At 53.9% G+C, this 12,959-nt stretch overlaps 1 protein-coding gene across 45 annotated transcripts in view; it reads left to right on the top strand.

Moving 5' to 3' along the window:
* Positions 1-12,959, top strand: part of MAP4 (microtubule associated protein 4) — an 88,252-nt gene that overhangs the window by 34,031 nt on the left and 41,262 nt on the right. For all 45 annotated transcript variants that reach the window (XR_014943674.1, XR_014943673.1, XM_085540714.1 and 42 more), the window contains 5 exons: positions 10,476-10,607; positions 11,164-11,274; positions 11,502-11,630; positions 12,131-12,205; positions 12,649-12,777. Coding sequence is in view for 43 of the 45 variants with exons in the window: in XM_085540714.1 (XP_085396840.1) it covers positions 10,476-10,607; positions 11,164-11,274; positions 11,502-11,630; positions 12,131-12,205; positions 12,649-12,777 (576 nt within the window). In the remaining 2 variants the exon portion in view is untranslated. The remainder of the gene's footprint in view (positions 1-10,475; positions 10,608-11,163; positions 11,275-11,501; positions 11,631-12,130; positions 12,206-12,648; positions 12,778-12,959) is intronic.

The following is a 12,959-nucleotide window of genomic DNA, read 5'->3' as shown; positions in this document are numbered from 1 at the left end:
CAGGGTCACCAACCAGCAGCCCAGGCTGCCCAGAGCCACATCCAGCCTGGCCTTGAATGTCTGCAGGGATGGGGCATCCACAGCCTCCTTGTTCCATTTAATTCCTGCAGGGATGGGGCATCCACAGCCTCCTTGGGCAACCTGTTCAGTGTGTCACTGGGGAGCAGCAGCTCTTTGGGGAGCTCCATCTTGGCACGTTGTTCTTTTGCTCTGGTTTGGAGAACACGGGAGCTACCGAGCAGGAGCTGTGAGTTGGGCCCCCAGCACAGTGACTGGAAGTGGTCATTGCTGCTTCCTTATAAGGGTAAATGCAGCAGCAGTCGGTGCAGTGCTGGGGAGCAGCCATGGCTGCCTGCTGTGCCTGGGGTGGGGTGGGAGTGGGGAGGCAGCAGTGGGTGCCCAGTGGAACTAACAGCAGCTCTGAAACAGAAACAAAAGGGATCTTTGAGCAGCGCTACGTTTGCAACTCCTGATGCAGGATATTTGCCCAAAGCTCAAAGGGATTACATGAAATCAAAAGAAAAAGAAAGACAAATTTATGGGAAGAAATCCATCGATGGTGATCAGATGGATGAGTGGGAGCAGCCTGCTGTCCTGCTGGGAGCAGTGATCTGCGCTGCCTGCACCCGCTATCCCTGCTTGGCTGGCCCAGGTCTTTCTCTCAGGTCAGGCCACAGAAATGCTTGGCCATTGATTTCAGTGCAAATTGTGCTTGCAAGCAGCACCCTGAGCTGCTGCTTCAGCAGCAATGTGACACCAATGGTCCCATTGATGGTCCCATTGATGGTGCCACCAATGGTGCCATTGATGGTGTCAGATGCCCCAGCATGGCTGGGCTGCATTCACAGACACCTGGAGGAGCAAACTATGCCTTGTCGGATCTGGCTTTTGGCAAATCTCCTGGCTGCACGCGGTGAAATGTTGCTTGTTGTGCAGTGTGCTACCTGGATGTTCATGTTTACTAATCACTTGCGCTTTTTTGCCCCTTTCCCCTTCCCTTTTCCCTCTCCTCCTCCTTTTCCCCTCTTCTATTTTCTCCTCCTAGAGGCCTAGACTGTCTCCTAACACTGGGGCTGCCACTGTCACAAGACCAGTGTCCTTTTCTACCTGCCATTGCTCTTCTAAAACCTTCAGCATTTTGCAGAGCTCTTGCTTTACACCTCGGACTTTGCATATAGAAGAAGCCAAGGGCGGCAGCGCCGCAGCCGACCAGCCCTCCTCCTCCTCCCTGTGCTGTGCAGTGCTTATTGAGACCTCCCTTTCTTTCTGTGAGCACAGCTGTGCGTTGCTCACTGTGTCGGCTCTCCCGCTGTATCCACATCGCAGCCGCGGCTCCGTTTTCGGTCAAACCACTTTTAACTTCCAGCCAAATGCTGTTGTTGTGGGTGTCTGACAGCAGGAGGGGGGCTGTGCCCAAAGGTGCCCTTGGTGGCTGATGGTGCCCTATGACTGCATTGCTGCCCCCTCCCTCCACTCACGGTCCCACTCACTTTTCTCCTGGCTGCTTTGGCACCTTTCCCCAGGAGGTTCTTATCTCTAATGACGTCGTCTTAAAACCGAGTGTTTCCACGTCACAGCGTTTATCACGGAGACTTGGGGAGCGGATGAGGAATGGCCACGTTCTGCTGGGGTGTGAGCTGGGCTGTGGGCATTGGAGGTTTTGCATTGCTTTGGATGAGACAAACTCAGCCGGGGTTCTGGCAGACCCACACATGGGTTGTTTGGGGATGGGGTTGTTGGATGGTTATCATAGCTTTGCCCACAGCACCTGCTGAAAGTACAGCATGTGTCTGAGCCCAAATGCACCCTGAGGTGCAGAATATGAATCCCCAGAAGCTCTTGTTGTAAGACTTCTGCCAAGACAAGGTAGACGCTGCTTTGGGAAGGGAGTAGCTGTCAGACCCCCTGGTGCCCCCCTACCGGCTGCATTACAGCAACAGCCATGCAGAGCAGCACACCTGGGGTGAGCACCGCTGCTCCCACCACTTCCAGGTGCCCTCCAAAGCTCTCCCTAAACAGAGACCCGACCCGTCTTCCTTATTTGGGACCAAATAAGTGATTCTGTGATTGCCAAAAGCAGAGCTTTGTGCATTTGTTTGCTGAGCGTGGTGCCTCGAGCTGTCCCTCCTCACCTTTTGCCTTAAGTGGGACCAGCACCCTGGGAACAACAGGAGGGGTTCTCAGACCGAGCAGCAGAGCTCTGTCACTGTGCCCCGTCAGTCATTGAGCCCAGCTTTGTTCTGTCCTTTATTATCAACCAGGTGTGTCACAGTTCCAGCTCTGCTCCCCCTGCTTTAGTCCAGCTTTCAGGGCTCATGATGTATGTGCAGGACTCACCCTCACCTTTCTGTGCTTACAAACCTGTCTGCTGTCACCTGGAGCTGTGTATGGCTGCTGAATAAACCACTGCGATGAACCTCAAACGAGCCTCCTGCGTCGTGCTGTGCTCAGAACCTCCTCGGTGCTGCTGTGGATCCCTGCTCTCCTGGCTGAGCCTTCCCAGGGCTGCGGGCTCAGAGCAGTGAGGTGGCTGTGCTGTCTGATGGGAGTCGAAATGCTTTCAGGGAGCCACGTGGTCGGGTGCTTTGAAAGGGATGCAAAAATAGAAGGAAGGAGAATCAGTTCTGGCTGCACTGACAGCATCCAAGGGCTGGGGAGGGCTGGGGGCCGCGTCCTTGGTGCAGGGAATGCAGCAGTGCACATGGAGAAGCTCTTGGTAGCAGCCGGTGCTCGTGGTGCTGCTGGGGCTGCTCAGCTCTGAGGGGCTTTAAGCTGGTTCTGATCCACAGCTCAGGGCTCTGTGCTCCATAGCCACGCTGTGCAAAGCCTGCATGGGTGGATTCAGGTGGTGGGGCTGGCAGCTTTCTGCCTCCTCCTGCTTAAGGGGTTGGGAACTGCAGCCTGTTCCCCTCTGAACTCTGCCTTTGTGTGCACCTGGGGAGGGCAGTGCTGGGTTTTGGTGCGGTGGGAGCAGCTCTGTGTGCACGTCCTGCTGTAGCTGCCCCATGGACATTGCTTTGGGGCCGTGTTTCTTTGGAGCACTAAGTTTAGTACAGCTCCTGCCATAGAACCGTAGCACCACGGGCAGCCTGCTCTGGTGGTTGGTGACCCTGCACGTAGCAGGGGGTTGAAATGAGATGATCATTGCGGTCCATTTCAACCCAGCCATGCTGTGGTTCTGTCATCCTATGGTTCTAACCATTCAGGTTGGAAATGACCCTTAAGATCATCGTGTCCAACTGCCATCCCCACACTGTGCCCACATCTCAGCAGCTCCTGAGCATCTCCAGGGACAGAGACCCCCCCCCACCCCTGGGGAGTCTGTGCCAACACCTGGCTGCCCTTTGGGAGTAGGAATTGTCCCTAATGTCCACCCTGACCCTCTGCTGCTGCAATATGAAGTCATTCCATCTCATCCCATCCCTTACCCAGCAGCAGAGGCCGACCCCCACCTCATCACCACCTCCTGGAAGCAGCTGTAGGCAGCAGTAAGGTCACCATTGAGCCCCCACTGCTCCACACTGACCCACCCCACAGCTCCAGCCACTGCACAGCACTGTGCTGCAGCCCCCCACTCTGCACACACTGCAGGACCCCCACGAGGGGCTGTAGGAGCTGGTGCTGCTGTGCCCAGCTCTTGCTCTTACCCCATGCTCCCACCCCCCAGTTTTCCTGTCACGTCCGTCTCTGGGACATTTCTGCATCCAAGAGTTACTTTCCTTTTTCCTCCCCCATGCCTGGGCTGACATCCCCTTTCTTTTCTTGCTTATTCCAATGGTTTACGGTGCATTTTTTGGCAGCAACCCTTTAGATAAGTGGAGTTCATGCGAAGTTCATGCTTGCAAGGCTTGCCAAAGGAAACAATGCAATGCAATGAAATACACATCCAGACGGAGCTTAGTCTAAAGCATATCCACCTTTTGGCGATGTCTGTCCTTCTGCTGCTGTCCATCCTATCTAAAAAGTGGCTGCTGAGCAAAGTCCCCGGGGACTGGAAAAATAGAAACGTCACTCCCACTTAAAGAAAGGGAGGAAGGAGGAGCCAGGGAGCTACGGGCTGGTGGGCACCAGCTCTGTGCTGGGAAGGTCATGGAACAGTTGTTCCTAGAAGATGGGTTAAGGCACATGAGGGATGAGGAGGTGATCCCAGACAGCCAGCACGGCTTCACCAAGGGAAGGTCGTGTCTGACCCACATGGAGGCCTCCTATGATGGAGTGACAGCATCGGTGGACAAAGGAAGGGTGGCTGATGTCATCTACCTGTGCAAGGCCTTTGGTAGGTCCCTCAGCACAGTCTTATCTCTAACTTGGAGACAAAGGGGCTTGAGGGGTGGCGGTTTGGTAAATAAGGAGTTGGAAGGCCATAGACAGAGGATTGTGCTGAATGGCACCGTGTCCAGGTGGAGGACGGCGATGGGAGGTGCCCCCCAGGGGTCTGTTATAGGACCAATGCTCTTCAGCATCTCCATCAATGACATCAGTTATGGGTTTGAGTGCAACCACAGCAGGTTTGCTATGACACCAAGCTGAATGATGTGGTTGACACGATAGAAGGATGTGAAGCCATCCAGAGCTCCTCTCCAACCTGAATGGCGCTGTGCGTTGAGATGGGCTGATGGCTGAACGTGGTGCTTTTGGGGGCAATTCCAGCCTCTGGGATTCCATGTGGTGCCCTGTAGCTGGGTGATGAGCTGCAGGGTGCTGTGGTGGGCACAGGTTGGCCATAGAGCAGCTCAGGGTGCTGGGAGCCAGCAGGGATCGCCGCTGTTGGGGGCTGTGTGATGTGTAATGGGCCTTGGCAGAGCAGAGGGGCTGGAGGTGGCTGCGCTCTTGATGGGCTGCCGCATACTGTGCCCTAATTGCAGAGCAATTTGTGTCGAACATCTCCCGGTGCCAGCTGAAGCCGTGTGGCTGTAGAATGAAATTGTGCATCGGGGCAGAAAGTGCAAAGCTGCTGGGATAGCAGAGAACAGGCAGCTCATCCCTGCGTCAGTACAGGCTGATCCGGCCGCTCAGGTTAGCACAGGGTGTCTGAGACGTGACGGGTGGTGAGGTCTGAGGAGATGCTTCTGCTTTGTCATGGAGGGAACTTCTTCATTATTGATGTTGGTTATAAAATAGGGTTCTTGTCGTGTGGTGCTGTTGTGCTGTCAGCTCCCCCTGCTCACACCTTAGCAGTGCTGTGCTGCTATGGCCCCAACCACAGCACAGCCCCAAACCCTGTGATCTGAAATGAGGTTGTCAGGCAAATGTTGCTGAAGCATGGGATCTCATTGATGGAGATCAGCCTCTCTAAGTCAGCTCAGGGGAGATGTCCTTGCAGTCTGGATGCAGGCCCTGCCCAATGGGGGTCTTTGTGAGACGACCGTGACACGACCTGCACTCAGCTGGGACACAGCTCATGTCCACAGCAGTGTGAATGCACCAAGTCATGGAATCATAGGATCATAGAACAGCCTGGGCTGCAAAGGCCCACAGTGCTCATCCAGTTCCAATCTCCTGCTGTGTGCAGGGTCGCCAACCAGCAGCTCTCCCTGCTGGGCTCTGCACTCTCATCTGCTTTCATCAGTCCCAGCTCATGGTCAGGAGCCCCTTTGCTTCTCCTTCAGCTCCTGTTGAGCTCTGTTTCCTCCCTTGCATAACCTTCAATCTGATAACATCCAACTTTCTCACGTCTGCTGTTCTGATCGTGGATATCCCTGAGTTCTCCCCGGCTGCCATCCATCCTAATGCTGCCTGATGACTCCATCTGCCCTTTCATCAGAGCCCTTCCTAACCTCTCACAATAGAAATGTTAAGCATGACTTACTCTGGATTCCTGACCTTCATGCTCTGGCTGCCTGTCGTGCTCCTCCAGCAGGTGATCAATCCTCCAATGGCCACGGCCTGGCCAGTGCTTTATTTACCTTTATGCCATTTCCTTCTGCTTCCAGTGTCTCTAACATTTCCCCTGGCTGCATATAAACATATTTTGCTCTTGGCTCACTCAAGTCTTCCCTGTTTGCTTTGTTTGGAGTCTCTGCGATGTCCAGCCTGTTACATCAACGCCATTCTGGTTTCCAGTGATGCAAACAGTTTGGCTTTCCAAGTGCCACTCACACAGCAGCAAGGTTTTAAGGGGTGATCACTGTCAGGCAGCGCTGCAGGCGTGGGGCAGGACGGCTGGAGGGCTGTGCAGAGGAAACAGACCTGTGAGTGTTGGCTGATGCTGGGCTGACCATGTGCCAGCAACGTGCCCAGGGGCCAAGAAGGCCAACAGCGTCGTGGTGTGTGAGCAGCAGCGCTGGCAGCCGAGCAGGAGCTGCCCACCCCTCTGTGTGGCAGTGGTGGGGCTGCACTGCAGTGCTGAGCTCAGTGCTGGGCCCTCGTGGGGGTCCTGCAGTGTGTGCAGAGGGGGCAGCGGGGTGTGGGGGGCTGCAGCACAGTGCTGTGCAGCGGCTGGAGCTGTGGGGTGGGTCAGATTGGAGCAGAGGGGGCTCAATGGTGACCTTACTGCTGCCTGCAGCTGCTGCCAGGAGGTGGTGATGAGGTGGGGGTCGGCCTCTGCTGCTGGGTAAGGGATGGGATGAGATGGAATGGCCTCATGTTGCAGCAGCAGAGGGTCAGGGTGGACGTTAGGGACAATTCCTACTCCCAAAGGGCAGCCAGGTGTTGGGGGGGGTCTCTGTCCCTGGAGATGCTCAGGAGATGCAGGGATGTGGGGATGTGGACACGGTGGGTTGGGCACGGTGGTCTCAGGGCTCTTCTCCATCCATAATGGTTGTGTGATTCCATGCCCGCAGAGCGCAGTGCGGCCCTTCTGTGCATTCCAAGGTCAGACGTTCGGTGCTGTCTGTATTTTTCCTAAACCAAGAATGAGGCCCAGACTGCAGCAGTGCCCCGCAGCGCCGTCACTGCGCTCTGCATGCGTCGGAGCCGTGGAAGGTTCCCGACAAGCCTGGAAACGTCCGCTCTGCTCAACATCAGCAGCGCTCTGTGCTGGCTGTGTGCCCTGCTCTGCCATACACAGCTGGGTGAGACAGCGTGCTGGGAGGCCAGGGATCTGACTCAGGCAGGATTCGAGTTGTGTTTTGGGTGTGCAATTAAGAGCTGCAGCGCATGGATCGACCTCATTGCAGTGCATCACATCTCTAGGAGCAGAAGATTGAACACTGGGACAGGTTGCAAGGAGGCTGTGGATGCACCATCCCTGCAGGCATTCAAGACTGAATGTAGCTCTGGGCTGCTGGTTGCTGACCCTGCATATAGCATGGGGTTGCAAGCAGGTGACCATTGCGGTGCATTGCAAGCCAAGCCATTCTCTGATTCCATAATAAGCTCCCTGAACAAGAAGCAATAGAAATGTGGATCCTATCCCATGTTATGCAAATGGCTTCGTGCTTTGATGTCATTCATTTGACACATTTGGAATGAATGGCCGTAAAACTCTTCTCTCGCAGACGCGGCAGATAGATTTCTCCCGACTGCTGCTGTGCTTTGAGCAGAGGAAAGTAGGTCAGCAGCCTGTAATCTCACAGCATTAAACAAACATGACTGCGGTGCTGAAGGGAGAATTGCTATTTTAAGGGCTTTGCAGTGCTGGTGGATGGGGTGGATCTATGCACATCCATGCTGCAGGAGTAACACGTGTGGATTGGGGACAAGCCCCCTTCGTAGCGCCAATCCACGCGTGTCACTCCTGGAAGTGCTGAGAAATGAAGGAAGGGATCCCAAGAGTGGGCTCCATCAGCACAGGGGTGGCCAGCAGGGACAGCCCCTTCCAACCTGGGCCACTCTGTGAGTGCTGGTGCCATGCCTGGTGCATGCTTTCACTGATGAGAGCTCCTTGGATATGAGGATAGGAGATACATTGAGGACAAGAGGTTGTGCCTCACATTGTGCCTGGGTGAGTCAGGGTGGATAGTGGGAGCACTTCAGGGTGGGGTGTCCCAGAGCTGTGGGATGCAGCACTGGGAGCTGTGGGCAGTGGGTTTTGGGGTTGATTGGATGGACGTGGGCATCTCAGACATCTCCAACCTTAATGATTCTGTGATGAGTTGGAAAGCAAATAGATGTGATAGAACTGACCTTTTAGGCAAGTAAAGGTATGAGCAGCAGTGAGAAAAGGGCTGTGGATGGAAGCTTGTCATGATTATGAGCTCTTGAGTTAGATCTGTTGGAAAAGTGGGGAGCTAAGAAAGGCAGATTGGTGTGTGTAGGGCAGGACGTTCACAGACACACTGACGTGGCCGTGTCAGAAGATCATGATAGATCAAGGTGGGATGCCAGCACACACAGCCTGTGAGATAGAGAATAACCCCAGGTGGAAGGGACCTGAAAGGCTGATGGAGTGCTGCTGCTGGGTGGAAGGTGTACAAGATTAAGGTACAAAGTGACGTGTCACTACCAAATAGGTCAAAAAGAAGGGGCTGGATGGCCGGGCCCAGAGAGTGGTGGGGAATGGAGTCACATCCAGCTGGTGATCAATGAGAAGTGGAGTTTCCCAGGGGTTGGTATTAGGGCCTGTCCTGTTTAACCCCCTTATTGATGGCCTGGATGAGGGCACTGAGTGCACCCGCAGTAAGTCTGCAGCTGAGCCCGAGCTGGAAAGAGCTGTTGGTCTGCCTGGGGGTGGGACGGCCCTGCAGAGGGATGTGCACAGGCTGATCACTGCACTGAGGCCCAACGTGATGAACTGCCTCTGAACTCTGCAGCCCCTGACTGTGCATCTTTGCAGCGAGGTGACACCGGTTCTGACTGTCAGAAGCACTTTTAGCATCCCGGCTTATGTAACAGCGTGGAATTTCATCAGGAAAGCAATAAATGCTTCTCTGGTTGTCAGCACCATCTAAAATGCCCTCCAGGTTCTTGTGGACCCATCGGATCTTCCTGATCTTCCCCATCCAACTCGGTGGTGGATTTTAATTTGCTTTTCCCTGCAGCGAGGTCAGTTTTGACACAACCTCATCCAGCTCTGGGTGCAGCGCAGGCTGCTGATAGCTCAGCCTTTTCCTTGTCTGCAGTGCACATCTGCAGGGGTTGGGGCCTTCTGTGGAACGAGGCAAGAAGCTGAAGATGCTGGTGGAGCAGTGCAACGCAGAGGAGCTGGGATGCTCCCAAGGCAGCTCACAGCTTCCCATGGAGCACAAAACCATGCGTGCTCTCAACTCTCTGCCTGCTGCCAATGTTCATAGACTCGTAGGATGGCCTGGGTTGAAAAGGACCTGAAAGGTCTTCTGGTTTCAGCCCCCTTGCTGTGGGCAGGGTGGCCAACCACCAGACCAGGCTGCCCTGCTTCATGTTCCTTGCTGAGGAGGGGTAGATGTGCCCCCCTCGTTTCCTTTGTGGTCACTACAGATTGTTGGTGGGCTGGGGGTTGTTCCAGCAGAACTCTGGGTCTCAGTGGGTGCCTTCAGCATGCCTGGCATCCCATGGAGATGCAGGACCAGCGCAGCAGTCTGAGCAAATTAGCTTGGGGATCAGCCATAAGAAAGAAGCTCTTAAGCTTCTCTTTCCCTCTTTGCTTGGTTTGGCTCTGGCAGAGGCATCCCATGGCTGCAGACTCATTAACTGAGAAGATACTTAACCTCCAGCTAGAGATCTGCCCAGCGACCTCCCAAGATTAGCATCTTCCCCAGCAAAAAGGCTTTGCCACCATAATCCCCTCCACACAGCGCTTCTCTCCGGCCGTGTGCCCTGCGGCTCTGAGCTCCCTGTGCTGGGGGTGCTGCTCTGTGTGGATTAACTCCTCAGCTGGCTCCTGTCACCAGCAACTGAATGTTCTGTGTGTCCGGATGAGCTCGGGGGAGGCTGTGTGCATGGGATGTGTGCATTGGTGGCTATGGAAATGTGGGCATAAAGCAGCAGAGAGCCACTGGCAGAACCACACTGGGGTGCCAGCAGCATCTGTGGGGCTGCATCATGGCCATGGGCATCGCTCCCTCATGGGCAGAAACTGCATTTATTTCAAAGCCTGATGATGTTTACACATCAGATGGGAGGCAGTGCTTTGTAATTACAGGCCTCACAGTTTGCATTTCCACTCTCTGGCCTTCAGAGTGCATGCAGAGGTCAGTTTAGCACTGTTATCACTAGCTGTGTCAGCACTGCAGTTCTCCTGCAGTCATGGGCTCCCATCAAAGCACAGCATCTGTCGTACCTCCCTTGTCAGAGCAGCCCATTGGCACACAGTCATGGTTGCAGCCATGGTTGCAAAGGTGCAGCCATGGGTTGTCCAACGTTTGGCAGCAGGACAGCACTGTGGTGTGAGCTCTTCATTCTCAGTCCTGTTGATCATCATCTGATGCAGAGGTTCCCATTATTCTGCATCTTACATTTAACTGTCTGGATCAAGGTGGTAGGCAAAGAGCCATGAACTCTTGGCCAACAGTTGGTGTTTGTTGCCTTTTAGGTGCTGTATTATGCAGGAATAAATCTTGAATTGTTCGGGGTTATTATTTCTGTATTGACTGCGCCTCTTTCTTCTTCAATTTCAGTGTTCCCAGGAGAAATCATGGATGAAAAGCTGTCCTATAAGGAGTTCCTCGACCGCAACGACACGTGGGCCATGGATGACAGAGAGCTGTGCTTTGAGCCACAGCCAGTGTTCCAAGCCATGGAGATGGCAGGTATGTCTGTGGTTCTCTACCCCCCACCACAGGCAGCGCCACCAACCTCCCCATTTCAGAGCAGCCCAGGCTGCCCAGGGCCCCATCCAACCTGGCCTTCAACACCTCCAAGGACTTCTTTTGTTTGTGATAAAAATGTATGGGAAATGACAGCATGTTTTTGAGCACATGGGTGTGTTGAGGCTCAGTGATCAGCTCACGGGCAGCTCATCTCTTTGGCATTTCATTGTCAGTGTCTGCTCGGAGTGATGGCGTTCCAGTGAGATAACCCATCTGATAGAGCAGGGTACAGGAAAGGCTCCTCGTGCCTCAGTTACCATCCGGACTGCAGTCAGTTTTCCTTTCTAAGCAGTCTGAGCAGCCAGCCCTGCTTTCTGTTGGCCGTGCTGTCTGGTGATGGAGGGGCTGACCCTCATTTTGCAGGCAGCTTTCCTTGGAGGTCCCTCCCTCTGCCCTGCTGGTACCACCTCCATGGTGGCACTGCATGCATCTCTGCCGACAATCCTATGCCACGCTTCAGCCCCGCAGTAACGCTGCCTCATTCTGTGTCCCTCAGACCCCTTCAGCATGCACCGAGGGGAGAACCTGCAAGACCTGTCATTTCCTCCTGACATGAAGAATGTGCAGCTCTTCACAGACCATGCTGACACTTCCACAGGCATCCATGGTGAGTTCCTCCTCAGCGCTCATCCCTGGTGGCCATTTGTTGGCATCTTCTCCATTGACTTGCACGTACTGAAGGCTGTGCAGTAGATAAGACCAAATCATCTCTTTGTGTGGTTCCTTTTTGTGCCTGGGGACGTTCATTTATTTTGCAGGTGTTGTGGACTTTAAATTGTGGAGGGGAGTTGGTGGGGCAGCACAGGACTGACAAACTGCCTTCTGTTTCTTCAGTGCCACATGGGTCTGTGATGGTACCCGACCAACAGTTCCTGGGGTCCCCCTATTGCCCTGCAGAGGTCTTAGACCCATCAGCCTTCATGGGCCTCGATTCAGCTGCAGAATTTCTGCAGGACAAAGCAGGTGAGAAACAGAAGTTTTGTTATCACTGTCTATCTTACACTGGTTGGGTTTGAGGGATGCTTTGGAGGAAATCTTGGTGTAACAGTCCTAAAGAACCTTGGTGGGAGGTATCGTAGGATCACAGCATGGCCTGGGTTGCAAAGGCCCAAAGTGCTCATCCAGCTCCAACCCCCTGCTGTGTGCAGGGTCAGCAACCAGCAGCCCAGGCTGCCCAGAGCCACATCCGGCCTGGCCTTGAATGCCTGCAGGGATGGGGCATCCACAGCCTCCTTGGGCAGCCTGTTCTATGGGGTCAGTGCTGGTTATAACTCCTCTGTGATACAGGCTGTGGCTTAGTAGTGATTGCAGAAGAGCACAGTGTTCTGATGGCATTCCTAAAGTGAACCCATAAGTTGTTACCCAAGAGTGAAGTCAGAACAGCAGCAGTTGATCCCTTGGGCAAAGAGCTTTAAAAATGAAGCAGCATTGGGCCAGGACTGACTGTGTTGTGTTTTCCTTAGTGCCTGAAGATCATTGGATGGGAGCTCAGCATTACGCGATGGGACCGGATGCCTCTTTCTTTGCTGAGCCACCAGGTAAAAATAGTTCTGAGTTGATCTGTGGGAACTGTCTGTGGAGTTTGTGAAGAGCAGAAGCTGAGCTTCTGTCCTCATCTGCCTTTTGAAGGGACAAAAAGCAGTGGAGAAACACAAGTCAAACCTGCTGCGGGTGTTAAACACCGGAGCTGTGTGTTCCCTCCTAAGGGTCTGCCTCATTTTGGTAAAGGAGCCAGGAGGAGAACCCTTCAGACTGCAGCTGGATCTGTAGTGGTTTTGGAGCTCAGGGCTCCCTTAGAGCTGGTGCTGTCCTGCTGGGTGCTGCATGGTGCTGCTGCGGTGCTTCCCATAGGATGCTGTGTGCTCTTACATTGCCCAAATCATTCTCCTGCTGACAGAGGAGCGATTTGCGTCCCAAGTCCAGGAGGTGAAGCTGTTTGCTGAGCTCTTTGAGTTCTTAATAAACTGTTCTTTATGCCCAGTGCCCCCCACAGCCCCTGGAGCAGAAGTGTTGACTATGCCAGAATGCCCTGCAGCAGCAGCTCCTTACTTTGTTCCTACGGCGTTAGCAACATCCCCAGCAGAGGCCGAAGCTGCTGAGACACCAAAAGGTAACACTGCACTCAATTTTAGGGTGCTCACTGATAGACAGCAGGAACTTGTGGTACGTGTTTGTTTTCTCACCAGCAGTAAAATCAAAATCCTTAAAGAAAACAAAGAATCCACCACCTTTTTGGGTTTTGTTCAGTGGAACGTTGGTTTTATCACAGTGGGACTTCACTGATTTCCCTAA

Source organism: Coturnix japonica, chromosome 2 (genome assembly GCF_054131305.1).
Source record: "Coturnix japonica strain WE chromosome 2, WE-NBRP24, whole genome shotgun sequence".
NCBI classification, from domain to species: Eukaryota; Metazoa; Chordata; class Aves; order Galliformes; family Phasianidae; genus Coturnix; species Coturnix japonica.
Note: the sequence above shows the minus strand (reverse complement) of the source record. Positions and strands in the feature narration are given on the sequence as shown.